The sequence below is a fragment of the Cololabis saira genome, chromosome 9 (genome assembly GCF_033807715.1).
Source record: "Cololabis saira isolate AMF1-May2022 chromosome 9, fColSai1.1, whole genome shotgun sequence".
NCBI lineage: Eukaryota > Metazoa > Chordata > Actinopteri > Beloniformes > Belonidae > Cololabis > Cololabis saira.
Genome location: NC_084595.1, coordinates 23022222 through 23046166, shown reverse-complemented (window position 1 = coordinate 23046166; position 23945 = coordinate 23022222). Strand labels below are relative to the sequence as shown.

Below are 23945 nucleotides of genomic sequence, written 5' to 3'. Positions count from 1 at the left end.
GCCTGTGTGCATATGCAAGATTTTGATCAGGGGTTATTAGAAGCAAACCCAAGTTCAGATCAAGTAGATGGTATGAAAGACAGTTGTTTCGAAATGATCCCAACAGCCTTATTGTTAGAACACTGTAGAACTGCTGATTCCAAGTGAAGTTATTACATGCTTTGGTTTGTTGGAAGCACGTATTTTTGAAACAACTCTATCTATCTATCTATCTATCTATCTATCTATCTATCTATCTATCTATCTATCTATCTATCTATCTATCTATCTATCTATCTATCTATCTATCTATCTATCTATCTATCTATCTATCTATCTATCTATCTATTTATTTGTCCAAGAAAAAGTCCACTACTTATAGCTTTGCATTCTTTCAGAGCTCTCATAGCTGACGGCTACAGCTTAAGTGACAGTTTTATCTATTAACTGTCTCCCACCGATCCAGCACACCCACTAACAAGCCACATCAGGAGCAAAATGCCTGTGCCTCTAGCAATATACAGTCTACTATGGGTCCCCAAGGTACAAGGTCAGGCTCAAAAACACTATTTGGGGCTAATAAAATAAAATGCACCCAAATAAAAACATTTAAGCACTTCACTTCTTTGCAAATTACTTGATTTTTGCTTACAAACGTGCAAATCCACGACGATACAATTTCTGATCTGGTGGCTTTTTTTTCCTTAATTTTATTGTATTTTTCCAAATTTGAGGACTTTATAAGTCAAAATTCCGGACTTTTCCATATTTGCAGTTTATAAACTCAGATGTGCCCTCAAACAGACCCTTGCATAGAGACCCCAACACACTAAAGGCTGATTTATGGTTTAAAACGGAACCATAATTCAGGTTTAAGAGAACTCCATCTACAAATTCTGTATTCAACATCCTCACCTAATTGTTCGTATCCAGCCGCTTTGCTCCCACTGCCGCACCACAGTGTGCCTGGTAATATCCAGGAGGAGCGCTTTCTCCGCACTCTCTTCTCTCCCCAGACTGTTCTTGTGCGCCTGGAAAAATCTGGAGCCCTGGAAAGCGTGCATGGAGCATCTGGAGACACCACCATACTGATATTAATCCTCGTGGTGACTTCTTGATTCCAGGTTTTGCAGAGATTACGATATCCTTTCGTGATGCGCCGGTTGGACTCTATTTCGCATGTTACTAGATGCGCATTTTCGGACCACGTGGTGATGTACAAGGAGCGCACACCGGCGACGTCTTCATGCAAGAAAGTGATGCGCCTCTGACCGTCAGCGCCGTTCGACTTGATGCAGGAGAAATCCGCTCCGGTTACATACTCTGAATTTGATACATTTGATAAGATAAACGCGAAAAAGGCAAAGGCGGGTTGAAGTAGGTGTCTTCTTTTCATTTCACTGCGTACGTGTACAATAAGTTCTGTTTAAGAGCATCGGAATTACGCTTCTTCCACGTTATTTTGGAGACCTGTGCAGTTTTACACCGGACGGCTTAAATGCGCGCTGTCTCTGACGCACTCACTGCCTTTAAAGAACACCTGGAGCAGAAAACTGTTTTTATTGGTCTGTTGATGTGAGGAAATTTGACACTCAGTCCTTTATTATCTACATACCCTGGAGTCCTAAAACTAGGAGTAGTAGAATGACTGTACTTTAGTTTCTTTGGATCCAACAGTGGAAAGCAAAATAAAATACAAAAGTTTTTACTACTATGGCTATTTGTGGCATGTGCACAGTAGCTTGCCGTTTTAGAAAACATCTTATGTTAAAATAACTTTTCCAAGCATTCAAGCCTCTTCAGATCCTTTGGCGGCTACCAATAATTTAACTGTAAGTAAATTCTGTTTGAGAAATGCACCTATAGTATAAATAAATATTACAGAAAATGGTAAAGCAATAAAATAAAAGTAGCTCACTAGTTTGGTTCTTTTGACTGCATGATCATAAGCTATAAGAAATAATTAGATTATTAAATAAGTGCACTGAATCGTGCCAGCAGCATGTTGCTTTGATTGTTATGTGGAAGCAGTTGATCTACTTCCCATAGTTTTGTTTTCTTTCTCTTTTTTATAATACAGGGACCAAATAAATCTAAAGGATTATGAGAAGATTAATGTTGGTGGAACGAAGAAAACGTGTAAAACTGTATTTTTAAAGTGAGTAGTGACTATCAAATATCATACAAGAGGTTTACCTCTTTGGTGTAGACTTAAGTACAAAATGTACTAAATATATGTACTATATATAGTACTATATATGTACTATATATGGTCCTGGACCAAGCTGCTCAGATCTGCATAAATAAACATACTGTACTCAAAATATATACACACAAATATCTTAAAAAGGAACTTTAAAAGAAAAACTTGTGCTCTATCTCCTTCCTTTGATATCCTCTTCTCTGATCATCATAACCTATTATAATTTGAGTTTTCTATTTCTAAAAGGCAATTACACACACAGTCATTTTTTTGTTGTTGTTAGACTTTATTGGTCCGTGTAAACTCTGCAAAATTTTTACATGCAAAGTTCTTTGCAAACATACATATTTCATCTGCATGCACTATCTATGTACAAATACAGAGATTAACATTCCACTGAACTGGCAGAATCAAGTAGAAGACAGCTAGGATTATAGCCCAGAGAGAAGCCTGTTTTTTTTTTTCAAACAACAATAGATGATGTTGATATCATGTAGCTGAAGTGCACAGTGTAGGGTTAGTGGATGTCTGAATTACTGCCACATGGGGGCGTAGTGGCCTTACAGGAGAAGGGAGATATTGGAAGGATTTAAATGTGCAGGTACAGGTCTTTTCAGTCAAACATTGAGATTACTCTTGGTCTGACACTGATAGAAGTAAATAAGCTCTAATGGTGATGTGCTTCATTGGTTTTTTAGTCAGTCCTGTGAATGCTAACGAACCAGTTTATTCAGATTACACCATAGTCATCATAGTCATGCAGAGTATGGCCTCTCGTACAGAATATAAAGTATCAATAGGAATGTAATGGGGAAGTAGTGTAAACATTAATAGAATTACAATAGCATTTATTTTATCTTTTTTGTTTTTACAAAGTATATATATCTTGACCCACAAGACATTTCATGCATAGGATTTTTTTGTTTTTGTCTTTGCTTTGACATTGGATTAACTTGCAGACAGCTGTATAAATTGAGGTCATTCCACTTTTGTAAGGTGTGCTTTCCTTGGTTTGCTGTGAGTAGTGATAAAACACACACCAAAGCCTTGGATGATCAGTGGCAAAGGGGAAAAGGGCCCTGCTTTGTTCAAAGGGTACGTTGGGGTATAAGCGGGCCATGTTTGCCCCAGGCACATGAGAGTCACAAGCACAGTGCATGCAGGTAAAGCTGCACATTACTTTTGACATAATCTGCTCCACCTTCTCTCCTCGTTGAACAAAGCAGCCACATTATGTAGGCATGCCTGCAAGAAAACCTAACTTTGTGCATTCACTTGTAAACACTGCAATAGAAAACCTCTGAGGTGCCAGAGTGAACCGCGAGCTACGAAGAAGGGGGAGATGCAGCAGGACGAGAGTCCCTCTACTCCTGCCAGATCTCACCGTAACTAAGTTATCAAATGAAAAAGCTTTTTTTTAGGTTTCTCTACACACATAGTTAATACTTCCCACAAACTTAAAATTCACAGTTTTTTAAAACTATATAGGTGTGTGCTATCGTATTTTAAAATCACAAATTAACAGCAACATATTAAAGATTCACCTAGCTCATGATCCACTCACTTATGAATCATCTGTATTGTCAGATGTCTACCCTAACCTGAGCAATGTATCAATATGTAAACATTTCTTCACGGAAATATACATTACGTTCATACAGCTGAGATATTTTAAGGTGCAGCTGCGTGTTTTCTTGTGTGTGTGGCGTGGCATGCTCATACAGTTCTACGTTATACATAGCATCATGAAAAAGTCAAAATAATACCTTGAGATGTGAGCTCAATGAAGGCTTTTATGAGTTTGACTGATGTTTCTGAGCCATAACATATTGCTTTTCTTCTTCTGTGCCAGTGAAATTCAAACTTAATTTCTTTAAGTGAAGAACGTGTCAAGTTAGGTGCACTATATAATATCAGTGCCTGGCATGAAGGCCTTGTTGTAGCTGTGTGATGTTTTTATTACACTGATAAAATTTCGGACTTTATTTATTCTATGATTTTCTTGCCAAAGGCAGATTCAGCATCACCACAGGCGGAGGAATTACGAAAACAAGGAAGGATGAAAATGAGCAGCGCCAATGTGATGGTCAGGTCTAACAAGTAAAATTGACTCCATGGAAAAAAGTGCGTGAGGATATGAATGAAAGCGGATCAGGGAGGACAGGTGTAAGCCCGTGCTGTGTGGTTAATCACTAGCAACATGATTTTCATTAAACAAGGTGTGCCAGCGCTCAATCTTCTTGTCCTTGTTCTTCAAGCACTCATACCAGTGCTTCAGTCTCTCCCCTTTGGCAGTGATTCCCAGCTGACATCCACCTGTCAGGATTGAGGGGGCTTGTGAGTGGCAGGTGAGAAAGTAACATTCATAGCATTATATCAGAGACACTAGTAATATATTTACCAATGTAATCGTTGGACTTCCCAATATCATAATCCCACACGGAGACGTCCAACATCTTCTTGGCCAAATCACTGTGTTTGATTTCATAACTGAACTCCTGAAATCAGATGCAAATATTCAAAATGTCCATAAAACTGCATGATTTGATAACGTATATCCAATCTGCTCATTTGTATTAGTTTTTATTTTTGTTATCTTAAACCTTATTGCAAACCTCATTGAATTCAGGGTTTAAGGTCCTCTTCTTGATTTGTGTTTTGCACTTGCCCTTTTTCCCCATGTCAGGTTTCAGACATCTGTTAGAAAAAAAACCCAACAAAACAATACACAATGCCACCTCTGGAGTCATGTAATGACCAAGCTGTTCTTTTCAATCTGCTCCACCTACATTTTGACATATGGGTCAGAGTAGCCATTAGCATCCATGGCAGCCAGGTGAACACAGCGCACCACGCCCACAATGAGACGATTCAGCTGGGTGCTGTACATGAGGGAGATCAGGATCCGACCGCGCTCTTCTACCTCTGTGCCATCTTTCCCCGGCTAAGACAGAGAAGAGGAGGACAAAAGCTAGTTGAGCTGGATTAATTGATGACAGCTGGATAAACCTGTAAAAGAATTTGTCGCGTTGAGACGTGCCTCTTCTTCGTAGAGTGCGATCCCTCTGGCTCCCCCAGCTGTCGCAGTTCTCTTCGTCTGCGAGGAAGAATGAGATTCCAGCAGGTCAAGAATGGAAACCAAAAAAAGAATATAAATATATGTCTGTTTTTTTTTTTATTTGTGTCACTCACAGGTACGACTCTCTCTAGACAGACGTTGAAGTTTTTCTTCTGATTCATCTTCAGCTTCTTCAGCGCCACTCGGGTTTCCCCGATAAACTCATTATGCCCAAACTTGTCTTCATCACACACAGAAAGCCTGTGGAAATGTAAAGAAATGCTAATGTTACCCTTAAATTAGCAAACTGAGGACAGATAAAGTTTGGTCTGTAGCTGCTTCATGAGCTCTCTTCTGAGCTATAGCATCCACCTGAGGGTTTTGCGCTGCATGTCCTCATCTGTCAGGCCGTGGTAGGTGAGCTTTTCGTTCCAAGCAGGGTTAATGGTATTCCTCAGAGTCTTTGTGCGCAACTTGTTTGACTGTTAGATGGCAAGTAGATTGGACATGGAAATAACACTTTCTAGATATCTTAATTTTCAATTCACTTTTAGGATTTGTGTACATTCGGACCACCACAAGATGTCAGACATGAGCTGGAGGAGGTGTGTCTCATCAAACCACAGGGGTCTAACACAACACTGTTTTTTATGCATAACAGGACATTAAGGTAATTAATCTTTTAAAAGCAATAAAAACTTCATGGAAGATAGGTGTACCTTACTGGCCCCTGGCAGCAGATGAAGCTTCACATAAGGATCTGCTAGTCCATTGGAGTCCATGGGCTTCAGTCCCTGAGGAAAAAAATAAAATAAAGAGCGTCTTATTCATCAGATCACAAACTCCAGGGAGCAATTAATCGAAGTGCCATTCAGGAGCTTTTTAACATAAGCCACTTGACTGAAATTGCTTATTTGTGTGGGAGAATGAGGAGGGCAGCGGTACCTTTGCTTTGAGGATGCTACAGTGGAGACTGTTGCTCTCCTGTTCATAGAGCAGGCTGAACTCAAGAGAGCCCAGAGTGGCTGAAAGAGACCAGACCAGTCGTTACATGTGGATTACAGGGAGACAGCAATTCTACTCACAAACATTTAAGAGCGTAAATATGGGTGAAAATGTGCAATAAAACAAGTCTGCTACTGTGAATTGGAGAGTGAATAGAAACTAGATGAACTGAAAACTGAAAAAGTATTAACCCTCCTATATGAAACATTCAAATGATTCTGCTCACATTATAAGAATCTTACAGGTAATGAGTATAAAAGAAATTAAATTAACTTTTTTGAGTCTATGAGGAGGATACATGTACATAAGAATTGAGATGCTGCCCACACAGAATGTCTTTGGAGGAGTTAAAGCTGCTGGTGGACAGGATAATCACATGCCATCTATTAACACACCTACTTACTTTACTTGTTTAGATTTATCTCTGATTCAAACAACATTTTAGTTAGGTGAGGTGCACAGCCAGCAGATCTAATAGGCTTTGTTTGTACGGTGCTCAAACTGACCTGTACATTTAATGATTTCAGATGACAATGCTAATATAAAATTATACATTTCACCTGCAAGCAACATATATAATGACATATAAGCAATTTTCAAATATACACTTTCACAGGGCAAAAAAGGAAACTGCTACGCTAACATGAAAATGGACCACAATAATTATTTTTTTATCCAATAACCAAATATTTTCCTGTCTTATCATCCAAAACAGATGTCCTGACATGATCATGCATCCCAGCTGAGTTCAGTCTTATAGGACAGATAATTTGTTTAGTCATCAAACAAAATATGTAATAAACGTAATCAATGTTGGCTTGATGGTTATTTTGGAAGTTGATTCCTGTTTTTGTACAATTATGAGGGGCACACTGGTGTCCACTGCTCCAGATGGTGAACCACATTACTGAGTCATTGACCAACTCTAAACAACCAAACACTAACGCAGGTGAAAATAAGCCTCACTGGCTCATTTTGCAGCTAACAATTTGTTCTACAGAATATATTTCATTTCCACTGTGTAATAAATGAAACCACACACATATTCAGACCCAAAAAACTATAACAGAATAAAGTCACCTGAACATAGACCACATTACTTTTATTAAGCTTTGACAACCAAAACATTTATATCAGCAGTAGTTAATAGAGCTACTGAAATTAACCAACACCTCAGTATCAAACTGTTTTTACCAGTCTCTATTGAGAACAAGCACATCAAACTATTATTAATTCCGCCATGTTCCCAATTTACACCAGGGAATGAGTCCAGCACAAGGGGGAATCTATAACTTGTTAGCACCATTGCATCTCAAATTATTTGCACATCTCCAAAGACCTAAAAAAATTAAATAAAATTAAAGCCAGTTCCCCTGAGTAAAACGAGAGTCCACTTGGCGCTGCAGGCTGAAAATGGTTTGGTACCATTCTCCCTCATTAAAATGAGACGTAGGAGAGAAAAAAAAACATTCAATCATCTTTCTATTACTTACAATTACACACAATGCTTATCATTTAGGACGATTATTTAGGAATTTATGGATTAATTGTAAATTAAATATTGAAAGCATATAAAGATGCAGAAATTAAGTATGAACATGGTATCAGGGTACCCAGAGAGGAACAAAGATGATGCCAGATTAAGCAGATTAAGGACACAGATACCCAAAACGTTATACTTGGGGGAATCTAGATTTTGTTATCCACCTGTAACGACTTGAATAAAACCACAAACTGTGCAAATGAAATTAAACTATACAGATGAGCCACCTGACTCAATAAAAAAAAAAACAAGAGGAAAATGGTTTACTCACTGGCTTCATCAGAGTCATAGTCATTGGCCTCCTCGTCCACCTCAGCGGGAGCAGACTGCTGTCGAGAGGGAGGGCTACTATAGGCAGTGGGCTGCCTCCTTTCTTCTCTCATTGCAGGAGGTGCTCTCTGCTCTGGAGCAGCAACACTAGAAGAATAAGCACCTCCATCTCCTGCTCCAAGACCAAAAACCATATTGAGATTTTAGTCATCAGAAACTGCACAAAATAAAACTACTGCCAAAGCATCTTTCAATCAATGACTGAGCTGCTTGTGAGCTGCTTCTCACCCTGCTGGGCCATGGTGCCTGTGACAGCAGGCTGTGGTCTGGAGCTCTGGACAGGCACCATCTTTTTCATCACTACTGGACTGCCCTGACCCGCTTCTTCAGGGCCAGCCCCGCCCGTGGCCATGCGTGCAAGTGGTTTAGGCGCCACAGGTGGGTAACCAGCACGGCCCTGAGACTCTGCACCTGAAAAATAAGCACCTATAAGTTAAACATGGACATTCACAGAATGGATAAAGGTGAGATGCATAATCAACCCATTCCAGGCATTTACTGCAGTAGAATCTGTAATACTGCTGAGTCTCTCCAGATACGTTTGAAGTTGCAGCTTTTCTGTTGCAAAAGTGCTGACCTACATACAAGCTGCGGCAACCAGTGCCTGTACATGCACCAGTCATATGGTTTCTCTTTTATGGTGGAACCACACCGCACAGGTAATTATGCAGATCGTGTGAAATTAAGCTGTGTGACCCATCATGCCAGCACCACCTGGAGGATCATTCCGTGTCACAGCATGCAACTTCCGACTGTTTAACTGAGGACCCCATCCCCCTCCAGTGCATCAGTGGGTGGCACTGGCAAATTTGGGAAGGAGATAAAAGGTCTGAAGGCTGGAACAGAGAAATGAGAGGTGGGGTTTCATGATGAAGAAATAGGATCTAAACAGAATAAACAGATGTTCTTCTAAACTAGAAAACAAATATAATGAAAAAAAGATGGTCAAAGAAGTATTTACAAATAAGAGGTACCACGCATTATATTGGCATATTGTGGTTATGGCTGTAAGCTACCACCTAAAATTGTTGGTGTTAATTTAATTGGTGTTTTAGCTTCTTAATTCATTCACCTCTATGTTAGGTATCATTACTGAACTTTGTCAGTGTGAAAATCTTGTTTCCAAATCTTCTGCACATATTAAATAACAGTAAAAACCAATGACCACTTTCCAGCAGCTTCAATGGTTTAAAGTCAGGGTAAATTTGAAATAAATGTGCAAAGTGAATTTACCTTGACACAGAAAAACATTAACAATAGGAGCACTTATCAAGTCTACAAAATAAAGTTTGAAATTTTATCAGAAAGTCAGCAGTGTTCTCTGCTTAGAGATGATTGAGTTATGGCTGCTGAAGAGGCTGATTGACAGATCTTTGGCCAATTCTAATCACTTACATTGACAAGAGAAGTGGAGTTTGATTTAACCAAATCAAACTGCTTAGATAATGCATTAGAACAGTTTGCAAAGGTAATAAAAATGAGACAGGTCTTGGCTCTTTTATATCAAACATCATTAAATCAACATCCACAGACGTGCTAACTGTAGTTACTCCTGTAACTCCAGTTCTCTGAATAGGAGGAAAACTCTTTAGCCACAGTACATCAGCTTTTCACAGAATTTATCTCTGTGTATTATTAAGAAGAATAAGACTAAGATTCTTTATTGTCATTGTACACATTGACAAGCTGTAGGCACGACAAAATTACAGGGGTTATGACATAGGTGCTTGTCCTTATACAGATAAAGTGCAAAAAAATAAAAGTAAAGTAAGTAAAATATAAAATAAATATGAATAAAAAAGATAAAAGAGATGCTAAAAGAGACGATGTTACACACATTTTTACAATGCAGTTATTGCATATGGCTCGACATGCTTGATGCACAAGCACGGTAGGAGGTTGTACATGTAGGTATTTGTTTTTTAATGTTCAAAATATTTCTGTGTGGTGGAGGTCAGATGCGTGCGTTTAGGAAAGTGATGGCTTTGGGGAAGAAACTGTTTTTGAGTCTGTTAGTTTTGGATCTAATGCACCTGTGGCATCTGCCAAAGGGGAGCAAGTGGAACAGGTGGTGGGCAGGATGGGTGCTGTCTCCGGTGATGGACTGCGCTCTGCTGAGGCAGCGCGATGTATATGCATTAACACGTACAGTTTAATAAAAACTGCGGTATGAGATAGTTAACTTGGCTTTTCAATCCATCAAAAATAAACCCAATTGTCGGAGCTGGTGGTGAGCCTCTCCAACATTTGTGGTGCTGCGTTTCAACTTTACTCATCACAAAATTAATTCAGTTCCACTTCATCTTATTACTTCTCTCCGACTTAACTTGGCAGCCCAATTTCAGCAATTTCTGGCATCCAGGGAAGAGGCATTTATGTGATTAATGCAGAACTGTTAGCTGGTTGATACAGAGATAAATGACAGGTTCTGCATTTAAGTAGGCGTGTCTATACATTAGTGCTACGGGAAGAGTTTATTTTGTCTCCAATGTCGTATTAAATAAAGTTAAAAAATGTCAACTCTTTCATTAGGATAGTTCTTATTCTTTTGTTTTAAGTAATTAACTATTAACAGGCTCCTCATCTCTGCAATAACAACAAGAAACAAAATTCACTTTTTAACAATAAAGCATGTAAAGCCCCTCAAGCAGGTAAACATTAAAATAATCAATTAGTAAATGGCCTTTATGGCCTGAATGATCTTTAAAAAGGAACAGACAATGTAGCTGAGAAATGGAAACCTTGCAAGTAGCACTTGTAGTTTGGTCCAAGATCTCTCGAGGTTAAAAACGTGCCTGAAATGTACTGTTCTTTTGCTGCAGTGGCAGGATCCCTACTCTGATTTGGACCTAAATGAGACATATTGAACACTGCCAAGATGCCTGATAGAAAAATGCATGATATAGGAAAAAGAGCTGAAAGCTGAAGCGAGGCCTGACTGAGTATACCTGGTGGTTGTGGCTGGGTTAGTGCCTCCTGGGGCTCAGAGACTTTTGGCCTCTGAGGCTCTGCTGCTTTCTGTGAACCTGCTTCTGGCTTAGATAATGGCATGGGTGATGGCAAGAACTGCTTAGGAAAGCCTTTGAAGAACCAGGCACCAGACCTCTTCCACACCTGACAGGGCAGAAACAAATCCCTGTGTTAAAACTATTCCAACAGTCTGTCAATCACTCATTTCATCGGCCAGTGATTACATCTGGAGTTAAACACTCACCTCTCGCTGTTCTCTGCAGATCTTGCACAGCCACACAGCACGTGGCCGGCTGCCACATTGAGTACCGCACTTGGTACACATGTTCTGCACGACAAGGGAAAGCAAAGATGTGAGCTCTATACCGATCACCTCTCGCTGATCAGTTCATTGAACATTGGCAATTGTGTTTTCTAAACGTATGTTTGAGTGGAAGCAGAGGAAGGGGTTGTTTGTCCCTGTGATACAATTCACTACCTTTTTGCAGTCCTCACACACCACTGAGCTGACCCCAGGTGAGCCCAGCGCTTCCCCACACAGCAAACAGCGGGAAACTCCATCCCCACACACGGTCTTCTTCATGTCGTCCAGGCGATTTATCAGCCGCCTGCAGCACACAGTGAAATCTTACTCCAACTGTCTCTATTTATTATGCTTGACACCGGCGTCAACCTGATACTTTGTTTTGATTTACTCCAGTCACAAAAGCCACTGTATTCACATTTCATCAACTCTCACCCAATTCTCTCTTGCTCCATGACCTCCATTTTCTCCGCACGGGCGATGACGCCATTTATAATCTCTTTCTCTTCATCTGTCAGCTCTGGAGCCGCACCAGTGCCTGGCTGCGTGGTCCAGTTGCCCCTGTTAGCCACACATAGTCTCCAGTTGAAGGTAATTTACTACTTTAATCACACACAGACACACTTGAATACAGTATTAGGACAAACAATGCAAACAAAATAAACAAATAAACACGACACAAATAATCAGCTTCAACACATGCTTGAAGTGAGGAGTTGGTCCACTTACTGCTCTTTATCACTGTGTCACAGATCACACGTCAAAGACAGATGCAGATGAAACGAAGCATGGCATGATTAGGAGTAAGTATTGCCACTAGAAAATGTTACTGAGACAAAATTGCTGTGACAGCTACGCTTACCTCGCATGCTTGCTCCTCTGTCTGTCGTTGGACATCCAGCGACCCGAGCCGCTGCTCATCACCGTGTCCGTCATGCTGCACTATCGCAGTCCCCAGCTGGATGAAGAGATAGATGGGGGACAGATATGAGTAAAGCATTCAGTGAAGGCATTTAGAAAAGCTGTACTTTAAGTCATAAAAAGATGGCAGTCCTGTATTTAAAGCTTCAGCAATGTGTCTCAGGTCCTCACTCTCACCGCATGCCAATGAAGCACTGGCTTAAGTGTGATCCCAAACTGCTTTCTCATCAAAAATAACCTTTGCAGTGCAACACCAGCAACAAGCCCGAACATTAACAGGCAGCTAATCATGACAACACACTGGTGAGCAACTTGAGCCAGGCAGCTGCTAGAAACAAGACAAAGAAAAAGAAAGGTTGTTTCCAGAAAGTGAAGTTTGACTTCACGGCTCCTTGTTGTCTGTAAATTTCCATACCAAGTAGGAAAGATATGACAACTTTTAGTGGAAGCATAAACACATTCTTGGTGCCAAATGTACAGCTTGAATCAGTGCCATCTCATCTTGCCAAGCCAGTCTGAACAAAGTCCTGCCACTGATATATTTGAGCGATAAATGCGCACCAAAAAAATATTGCAGGCACACGACATAAAAAAAATCGGGAAAAAAAATCAGTAAACTTCAAGTCCAAAACCTGCTCCCATAAAGTTGGTCTAACAGGAGGAGAGTTGTATGCTGGCATAAAGCAAAGGAAACAGATTCAACAAAGTGAGTCCCCACCCTGTACAATTGGATCAATTGAATTTATATGCTTCCTCTGCAAGGGCTGTGGAGATGCTGCTGAACAAATTTGGATGGCATGATGGCTTTAATTGTGCAGCTTATGAGTCTACACAGTTAAATGATACTATGATACAGTGACTACAATTTCACAGTATGATGGATCATGGTGTGTTGGTTGAATGTCTGTTACAGCGCTCAACAACTCTTACTAATTTTCCAGGGAGGCCTGTAGAAATGAGTGTGGGTTCAAGTGGTGGAGGAGGCTGACGTTAATAGGATGTCTTGGCAGTCTCTCTTTGTCATGAAATTGGCAACAGAAGGTTTACAGACAAGGAGGCAAAACGCCACTGTTGCTGAGAGGAAGCCTGTTCGGACAGCAGTGTCATCACAGTATTTAAAGTCGATGATGGAAGATAAGATGCCGCAGTCGTTTGGGGTATATGGTGCAAGAACAGGCTGAGCGGACTGCTAATGATGGCAGTAGAAAACAGTGAGGGCCTTACGCATTTTATACACCAGCACCGTAATTCAATCTTGAAGTTAAGTGGGGGGGATAATACAAAGACGTCAACAGAAATGATGGCAAGCCTGCACACTTGTACGTGTGGGCTTGTGTGTGCTCCTGTGCAAGTGCGTCTGCTAGACTTTACACAGAGGAATGCTGCAACTGCCATATGTCCTGAAGGAGCATACCAGTACTCAAAGAAAAGCCGCAGACTCCAAACAGGAGCAACATGAGGACCTGAAAGCGTCTCTTGAGCTTCAAATATGAGGAACTGTGGCAACGGAGGATGAGGAGAGTGCTTATAGCATATTTACAAGAGAAGGAGAGCGACAGCCAGGAATGTCTGATGATAAGGAGCAAAGGAGGAAAAAAATCTATACATTTTATTTGTCAGTTGCACCACTGTCTCTTTCCTTAAGATGTCTCTTGTGTAGCAAAACGTCAGACAGCATACTTTTTTGATTTCTAATCTGCTGTCTGTCTGGCAGGGGGATTCACAGATGAGCAACAAATTTACCGTGCTATCAATAGACAATGTGGGTGGGGGCCTTTCCCTTCAATGCTGCTGCTGCATGCAGTCAACAGTAGCAACACAGTCATCAGGGAGAAGTCTTTTCCCATTTTGTCAGCAGCAATCTGCTAGATCACACATAACTCTCACTGTACAGTAATGTACATACATTGAGGCTCTCAAGCGTGGCCCTCCTTCACCTGCCAAAATGAATGATCCCACTTTTGTGTAACGTTATTGTCCGAGATAGATAGATAGATAGATAGATAGATAGATAGATAGATAGATAGATAGATAGATAGATAGATAGATAGATAGATAGATAGATAGATAGATAGATAGATAGATAGATAGATAGATAGATAGATAGATAGATAGATAGATAGATAGATAGATAGATAGATAGATAGATAGATAGATAGATAGATAGATAGAGAGAGAGAGAGAGAAAGAGAGAGAGAGAGAGAGGGAGAGAGAGAGAGAGAGAGAGAGAGAGAGAGAGAGAGACTAGGAGACTAGATGGGAGGCGGTTTTTCCGAGCTGGACAGAGACTAGATTGGGCTCTTTAGTGGAGATGGATGTTTCTGCATCAGGGAAAGTAGACTTTTTACTTAGGTGGCAGTCCAATTAGCATTCAGGGGATAGTCTGAGGGCTCATACACAGACTTGTGAGCTGTCAGTATAGGGTGAAATACTTTGGAAGCTACACCTTGGGTTCATCTATATTAGCTGGAACCAATTATAACTGTGTTTTGCTCAAAATGTCATACTGGGCCTTGTAATTCTGCAGACATGACATCACTGTGACCCTCGCATTGTGTTAAATGCAACTAATCTGCATCATCTGTGACTCTATGACAGTCATCTTGTGCGTCTTTTCTTCCTGGGAAAGATGACTCAGATATTTTTTGGTCCCCTCTCCCAAAATGTTACAAAAGCAAATGTGATGATGCTTTCAGACTTGATCTGAAAAGTGACGCAGTCAACTCTTAACAGACGGTACGGAGTTTACAAGTAACACATTATGTGTTAGATGTCAACAGGAAACACCAGTGGGAGAGCATCGACTCATTGCAGTTCTCTGCCTGATCCTTGTATGTCATCCCCACAGCAGGATCTCTGTTTGCACAGGATTTCATATGGAGGTGGAGAGACCAATTTAGAAACCTGGGCCGAAAGAGGATTGTCAACATAAATCTGCATCGGTGTATCTTTAGGGTTGTATGTAGACACAGCTCGCAAAGCACAAACTACATATTTTCTACCTTTTTTTTTTTGGTCCAAATGTCCATTAAAATGAACATTCAGCATGTGTAATCTTTAAGTCTTGTCAGGCATTTTCACGGATTAATTTTGTTATTTAGCTTTTATAGCATGTATACAGCTCATTTCATGGCCATAGATGATTGGAAAAGAAATCGACAGAGAAGAAAGTCCCTTGCTACGGTGCCAGCTCAACATTTTTTATTCCTCTGACACAAGCAGGAAATGACTAAAGCAGGCAGAGTGACAACAAGACAGCGGTGCTTTCAGGGATTGATCTGACATGGATCATAATGGATTGAGCACAAAGAGCTGAAATGGAACAGAAGGAAGTCGCCTCACTCCCACCGAGATCTACAAAAACAAAAGCAAGGTTTTACGCCAATGTTTTCATGCCATTATAAAATAACTTGTAGAAATGGCCAACATGTGAACTGATATGAATGATAACGCTGAAATGTAGCTGTTCCGTTTTTCAATTTCCAGGTAGATAGGCAGATGATATAAAACTGAAAGGCCAAACAGAGAGAACTTCAACTGCCAAGATCAATTGCCTATTTAGCAATTTTGAAGAAAGCGGTTTGCATCCTTACAGTACCAAAGGTGTTAAAGATTATTCATTTAAAAAATATTTTACTGCTCTAGTAAATTTGCCAAAAATGTGGCCCAGTAGTTTTTAAGTAAGAAGCTAGTAGCTAAAGATGGCGATGTTTTTCAACCTTAGTTAGTTTCTAAACAATACATTACAAGACAGTTTCCAGTCACAAAAACTCACTTACACACCTGAAGAGGGCAAACTGCCAGACAAGGTGCTCGCCTGCCATCAGTATCTACTTGGGGCTGATTGTCTCGTCTCAGGACATTTTGATTTGGGCAGGAGCCTATAGGCACCAAACTTAACCCCTAACCCTAATAGTGGACAATCGACATCAAGGCGCTTATCTGTGCCTTGAAGAAGAAATAAGTCCGCCCTAAAAGCAATTACTGCTGTATCCAAGACTTGATGAAGGACACATTATAGAAAGAATAGAAATAGAAATAGAAATAGAAAGCCTTTATTATCATTATATTTCTACAATGGAATTAGGCAGCAGCTCCGTCAAAGTGCAAAACAAAAAGACTATATAAACTATATAAACAAGTAGACTGTACACAACAAAAATGAACAAAAAAAGTAAACATAAATATATATATATATATATACACTATAAGGAAAGAGTGAATGGGAGAATAAAATAAAATAAAAATGTACATGAATGAATGGGTGGAGGAATATTGCACTTGGGTGGGTGGAAGAATATTGCACTGAAAGAATATTGCACTGAAAGGATAAATAAAGATTATAAATGATAGGGGCCTACCGTTGTTGACTATGTCTGTACTTAATGACTATACTTAACTGGCATCTATGCCATTTGTATGGTTATTTTTAACAGGGTGGGATATGTCCTACTTGGAACTTTATTGAATATGACAGTGAATTCCAGGGCGACAATTCCCTCGCTATACCCCAAGGATGTTTCTAAAATGGGTTAATGACTATTGGAGACCAATCGAAGTCCTGCAACTGGTTTCAGTTTAATGTATCTTTTATCAGGCCTCCACTGGCATTTTTGATGCTATGCTATGAAACTTTCTTATGTATGATGGAAGTTGGCCTAAAACTCTGCTGCAGCCAAAACCCAATCACTCATCAGCAACCCTCGCAGCTGACCAGTGCAGAGTCCCCGTGGACTCAGGTGAGCACTTTCTTCTGTTGCTAAGAGGATGAGATGTGAGAGCTGATATTGATGTCAACACAGCATATTCACCCTAAAGGTGATTGAATGACCTGGGTGTGACAATCTGTCCTGCAGTGAAAATGAAGGTGCTATGACATTTGTTTTATTATTTCATTACATTATTATTATTATTATTATTATTATTATTATTATTATTATTATTATTATTATTATTATTATTATTATTATTATTATTATTATTATTGACTCATCTTGGTTAACTATTCTAAAACTGAACAGATGCCGGAGATGTTTAAAACAGACAGTACTGGCCAGGCTTCAGTCTCACCTCAAGTCTTTTGGAGCATGTTGTCTTTGTTATTTTTAGTCCCCACATTAATTCTCATCTACATAGAACGACTCATTCTAGAGCCAGTCAGAGATCAAATCCAGTCATTTAAAATGATTGGACGAAGGGAAGGATGTTTATGACAGTATTTCCCAAATACACAGGAGATCAATCATTTAACAGTGTGGAACTGCACAGCAGCACCTCGTTCATAGCACAGATGATGCTTTATGGTGTCAAAAAATAGAAAAAACATATATCTGATCATTTAAAACGTATCACTGCAATAATAATTTAGGAGTCATCGACATGATCTAGCCAAAATTTCCATAAAAAATGTTTGTTATTGTTGTAGATATAAAATGCCTCACAATGCCGTCACAGTGCTGATCAGGGATGGAGGGATATGCGTTTCAATAGCTGTAATTTATTACTGGCAAAGGATGTGTGAAGAAAGACTCGCAGCTCAGAATAAAAAGAAGAGACTTATCCTATTATAGATTCCTAGAGCTACAAATTGCAGTTTGGGAGCCAGGGGGTTCATTTAAGCCATTTTAACAATCTGGATCTCTTAACGGCAACATTTTCCTGCCAGTCAGGTGGCCCAACGCTTTGGTCCAGATAAGAAATATCTCAATAGCTATTAGTTGGATGGCCATCAAAAACACAGATGGTTTCAGCAGGATTAAGGTTTCCACTTACCTACTGAACCTCCTCAACATCTGTTGGGGAATTTGAACATATTTTGAGGGAATTCATTGCCCCCAAGGTGTCCTAATAATTTAAGTTGTGCACTGACTCTTTCTTTGTTGTGCCATTCAGCTCATATATGCTGTTTTTAACTCAATGCTTTGACAGCTGTGGGTTGCATAGTTACATTTTTTACAAACATTCCTATTCTGGTTGAGCTCTTGAGCCAACATACTAAACTTAAATAGCAAATATAGTGACGTTTATACCTGCTAAAATGCAGCCTGATAGTAATATCACTGTGCATATACGCATATATGGAAGGCATAAGCACAACAGATTTTCAAACTGATATTAACTTCTCAGATTTGATCAAGGGAAAGACATCTCTGTCACTACTAAATCTTCTGACGACTTGGGCTTCTAAACTAACATCACAGGTTTTTTATAGCTTATGCTTACCCATTAGTCCCTGAGGAGGCAGGGTGGAAAGCATCAAAAAGCACGAGGAAGCCACCCACTTCCAGTAGCATCTCCATCCATCCTCCAAGAAGATGGTAAGATGCCAATGTGGCAACAAACTGAGGCTTGGACCTGAACAAGATTGTAAAGCACTGCAGCACACGAAGTGCTCTGCTGCAGGAAGAATACATCACTCAGCAAATTTTAATAATTTACAACTCCTAGCCACATTGCCTTTCACTCTGTGCAAGTTGCTTCTTTGAAGCTTTATCACTGTTTGCATCGAACAGCAAAACAGACATTAGACAGATGGAGGTAATTCTGTTTTGGGAAAAAGAAGGGATGTTAGTCTTTTAGATCTGTGACATTGACGAATTATCCATGTTTTTGTCTAGACGATGGTGTTGACAGGGGCCATCTGTGGAGCCATCTGTGCGGACTCTTCACCTCTCAAATACTGTATGAGACTGTTGTCATGTTTTACATACACACAACTACCGGCACATTCTCTAAGCAGGCATGGATCCAGGTCCTGCTTTGCTGGAGAACAAACAGGAAGGACCATCCAGTGACCAACAAGCCACCGTGCTGTTACCCTGTTAATGTTGGCTGTTGAATGTTGGATGTTGGCTCTGAGCAGCAGAACTGGTGGATGCGTACATGCAAACATAAAGTATACACGCTTTATTAGATTTCAAATCAACATTGTACAATGAATGTCCAAAGTTTACCATTGAATTTATATATTAATAATGAAATAAAATGAAAAATATCCTGATTGTGCATTATCTATGATTGACTAATTTTCTTGTAATGCTTTGACTACTTTCTATAAGCATTCCTTTTGAACCACAGCGTTTCTGGAAAAAACTAAAGGCTACAGAGCACTCAACTAACTGCAGTCTTGCAAGAGCCCGCAGCCAGTCTGAAATTTCCAAGCCTGATGATGATTCATCCCCCTATATCCCAGAGGTAAGAGGTGGCACTGACAATTAGCTGCTGATAAACTGGTCAGTTCATGTTCTTTCAGTTTTCTTGTCATTTTATATCAGGGAAACATGTGCCACCAGAACAAAGGCAGTAGATCAGTGCAGCAGAAATTGGCTGGATGGCTGTTGAGATGCTCTGCATCTGTTTCTTGTTACTTTCTAACATTAAGCTTAAAACTGGCTTGAAGGCGGTGTTCTGTGGAGATGTTGTAAGGTTATAATATATAAGGAAAAAGAAAAACTCAGTTTTGCAGTAGTTTAGCCATGATTCTGTCTTTTCTATTTTACTACTGGCACATTTTAGCTGCAGGAAATCTGATTCTCCGTCTTGTCCCACTGATAAACTCTCTTGTACAATACCCTTGGGCATTTTTAACAGTTCACAGTTGGCAAACTGTCCTGGTCGATAGACAGTAGATCTGTGGAAATGCTTAGGTGCTCTTGCGAGATTAAAACCTTTGTGAAGAAGCTCAGCAATATGACTTGAGATGTGAGTTTTAATGCAGCTAGAATACACGTGTACGTAATCATGATCACCTCAATATTCATGAAGGGTACAAAAAAAAAACGGTAGTGAAAATGTGAAACAGTCACTAATTGAAGGACTGTTTTTTATATATTTTTTTCTAAGTTGAACTCTTTGCTCTCTTGGGAAAACTTTGTTTAAGGGCCACATTAAATACCTTTGTCTTTTCCAATATGCCACACTGCTTAAGCAGATCTAATCACCAGTATCAGAGAGGCTTGTGAATCGATTCTCCTCCACCACTCTGATGAGAATTGGAAGATGAAGCCACTCCCTTCCGAAGCTCAACCACCGCCGGCAGGATAACGTAGCTCTGAAGAATTTAGAAACGGAAAACTGGCGGATATTTAGACTGTTACATGTGAATTAGGATTAAAGCTCTGCATAGGGATTGTGAGGAGCAAAGAAAAACATAGAGTCATGCACCTTTATCAACTGTGGCCATGGTAACAGCAAAATCAGAAGGCGAGAATCAAACTGATTAAGCTCTTTGTGTGTGCATATGTGTGCATGCGTGTCCACTATAATGTCTGTTCATAATACCTGTGCCAAATATAAAATCTCACGCAGAAGAGGTCAGCTGCAATCGACGTAGTTGAAAAGGAAGGATGGGTAGAGGAAGACACGGTGAAGAAATGGGATTATGGGTATGGTTGCTTGGAATCCTCCAGCTTTAAATAATGCATTTAGTGTGCAAAGCACTTACTTCAGTCCCCCAGTTTTTTTTGTTTGTTTTTTTATTTTATATTTTTCCTAAAGCCCAATGTCTCCTAGTGCTTGCTGTGCCTCGTTTTCACTTGTTTTATGTGGCAAAAGATCCTAAACCATCTTTTCCCTTTCCTCTTCCTTCCTGTGCATGCAAACCATCACTACTACAACCGCAAGGAAACACAGAGAGAAAGGTTGTCGTTCAATCACTCTACTCTAGCTGTTCTTGTGGGAGCAGGAAGCTGCAGATATCTCACAGACTGTTCATTCAGTCCTTTCTCCCCTCCCCCATTTAATCCCCATGCCTCAGGTCTGTAGGAGGAGTTGGAGATGGTAGAACTGGCATCTTGTTTTTTTATGTTCCCTGTTTTACACATATGCTCAAATACATTCAAAGCAATTAACCAACAGTATTTGGTCAGTTCACACCATCTATGTGCAATAGCCCTTGGGTGCAGGACACATGATAACATCGCAACAGTAGGCAACTGAATCACCTGTCATGTGGCACAGCTGGAGTTGAGAGCTGCCCTGCCCACAACAGCATTTGGAGGCATTACTGATATTTTGCCTGGAGCTCTGCAGGCATCTCATGAGTATGCTTTAGAAAAAGAAAAAAAGAAAAAAAATCCTGCAGCAACGCCCTGGGACTGCATTCACACAATCTCCCAAATAACTGACAAGGTCTATCGTCTTATCGGATGTTCAACAAGCACTTTTGTCACAGGAGTGCAACCTTTCCCTGGTCTTGTTTATGGGCATTTAGGGGTAGGTAACCTACTACACCTGGTGTTATATACTTCATTCATTAATGAATAAACTAAGTCCACAGTCAGAAATTCACAGCACATTGTGGTAAACCAGTGTAATTCCAAAAAAGGAGGTAATATATTTCAGCTCCTCTGAATGAATGACTGTGTTTTTCCTAAAACAAGAAAATCTATCAAATTTTAATTTAGATGATTGGCACTTCAGGTTTAGCAGCAGCAGCTTGATGCATACTGTTTCATCCATTCAACAATTTACCATTTTCATTCAAATCAATTGGTAACTGGCTCAAAAAGACAATAAAATGTACTCCATCAGATTAATAAAGGCTATGAAATAGGTTCCCTCCTAAGAGATGATTCACAGTCCCCCTCTCTTGTGAATGAAGTGCTGCATTCATTCAACTTGGTTTTGAGACAATTATAAAACACTGAGTCACTGGCCAAACGCACAAACCTCAAAGCAATTTCAGGGTGAAGATGCAATGTTAAAAGAAGAAAAAACAGCATTGGAGAAGGTTTTTCGTACCTACCTGAGATACAAGCCCCGCTTTTCTCTCTTTCTCTCCTCTCCTCTCTCTCAGGATGCTGTCAGGGAATGATGCGGACTAGATGTGTGTGCAGCGCCTGGATCCTGCCACGGAGTTAGTCATTGCGGATGGTGCCTTCACCAAAACCCTTGCGTTTCCTTTTTTTTTTCTCTCTCTCTCCTTTTATCCCTGGCCTGGATGAGTTGTGTCTTGCTGGAGACACAGCGGATCACCACAATGCGTGGGAACTGGTCTTCTATTGTGAGTGGAGGATAGAAAGCCCTTGGTACCGTGGGAAGGAAACCCCTGGATCTAAAGTGATAACACTGATGCTCAAGTGGGCAGTTATCACCTGATCCAGTTTCTTTAACTACAAGTGCCTACATTTATCTCACCACCCGAACAGTTCAGGGGATCAATCAGTCATTTTTATTCATATCTGCAGCCCATTGGTTGTGGGGGTGGAATTAACATCAATTTATGATGTTTCAGTAACAAAAAACCACGTTTACAAAACTGAATTGACATTTGGCGTTTTAGTGTTTTTAACCCAACTGAATCCTTTCTTTCCAATTATATTCCATCTAATGAGTCGTCTGCTTTTGTATTTTGTTAATTATTTTTGATGTTTCATTGCTGAAAGAGCTAGCAATCTACGTTTTGTCACCCAACAATATTTCTTAAAGCTCTTCATTCTGCCTTCATGACATGTGCTGACACTTACCTTTTTTCTTTCTCGTAATTTTGGCAGTATTTTTTATTATCTCATTTTATTTTTATGTTTGTAGTTTTTTTTAATAATCATTATTATTATTGTTATTTACTTCGGTGAAAAATGATCTAATAATGCAGAAATGACCACAGAAATTCTACTACGAGTGCTTCGATGACGAGCGCACAGTTTCGTATTAAACAAAAGGCAGGTTCCTACAGTGGATACACTGCGCCATCTAACGGATTAAGTATTTATAGCATCACAAACAGGGGGAAGGGCACCGTTTTGCTTTTGCATTTATAATTTTATTCATTGTACCATGATAAGCATTGCTATAGTATACACAATCTTTGGAATAATGTGTTTTTACAAACATATGAGGCCTTGTTTCACTTGTCATGGTCTTTAGTCTAGGCAGAATTTCTGAAAATGTGCTTATTTAAAGTGCTGAAGGCATTTTGTGAATATTTACAATATATAACATTTCTAGGGGTATTAAGGGGTGCTGAATCCAAATCTGCTGTATATGAAGCTCAAAAATGTCCCAAAATGCCTCAAAATTGAGAAATCCAACATGGCCGCCAGGCTGAAATCTATTTTTCAGTATATCTTTTTGACTAAACAAGGTACAAACATGAATTAGATGTACTTTTGCAAGTTTTCCTACATGACAACCTCTTTATCACTAATGACCACCTTTTTCTCTATACTTGTGCTGATTATTGACACTTGATCTAAATCAGGACAGGGTGTTAAATTCCCATGTGTGAAAACCTGTGAACATTTCATTCAAGTTCGTAACTTTTTGTACATTTGTTTGTACATTTGACCTCAAAACAAAATACAAAGTAAGTAAAAGTTGCCTAATAACAATAATAATAACTGAGTAATTATTAATAGTTAAAAACTACTTTTTTTGCAATATCTAAGCAGTTTCTTCACATTACATCTCAATTCTGAATATGGCATCGAATTGCCCATGTAGGAAAACTTACAAAAGTAAATTTAATTCATGTTTGTACCTTGTTTAGTCAAAAAGATATACTGAAAAATAGATTTTAGCCTGGCAGTGGCCCATGTTGGATTTCTCAATTTTGAGGAATTTTGGGACATTTTTGAGCTTCATATACAGCAGATTTGGATCCAGCACCCCTTAATACCCCTAGAAATGTTGT

General features: G+C 39.7%; 1 protein-coding gene across 3 annotated transcripts; it reads right to left on the bottom strand.

The window, feature by feature from the left end:
* Window positions 1-2459: 2459 nt before the first annotated feature.
* Window positions 2460-22297, bottom strand: LOC133451629 (rabphilin-3A-like). Of its 3 annotated transcripts, none has more exons than XM_061730856.1 (18): window positions 22055-22297; window positions 12255-12350; window positions 12122-12133; window positions 11828-11953; window positions 11567-11696; window positions 11333-11416; window positions 11067-11232; window positions 8347-8529; window positions 8060-8230; window positions 6186-6265; window positions 5960-6034; window positions 5613-5722; window positions 5375-5501; window positions 5223-5279; window positions 4972-5126; window positions 4798-4879; window positions 4584-4680; window positions 2460-4498 (listed from the first exon to the last, which is right to left on the bottom strand). In XM_061730856.1, the coding sequence occupies exons 2-18, from the start codon at window positions 12326-12328 to the stop codon at window positions 4368-4370; spliced, it is 1860 nt and encodes a 619-aa protein (XP_061586840.1). In that variant the 5' UTR covers window positions 12329-12350; window positions 22055-22297; the 3' UTR covers window positions 2460-4367. The 3 variants fall into 3 exon arrangements, with proteins under 3 accessions (XP_061586840.1, XP_061586839.1, XP_061586841.1); XM_061730855.1 differs by having other exon boundaries at window positions 22059-22297; XM_061730857.1 differs by lacking the exon at window positions 12122-12133 and having other exon boundaries at window positions 22059-22297.
* Between the last annotated feature and the right edge of the window lie 1648 nt (window positions 22298-23945).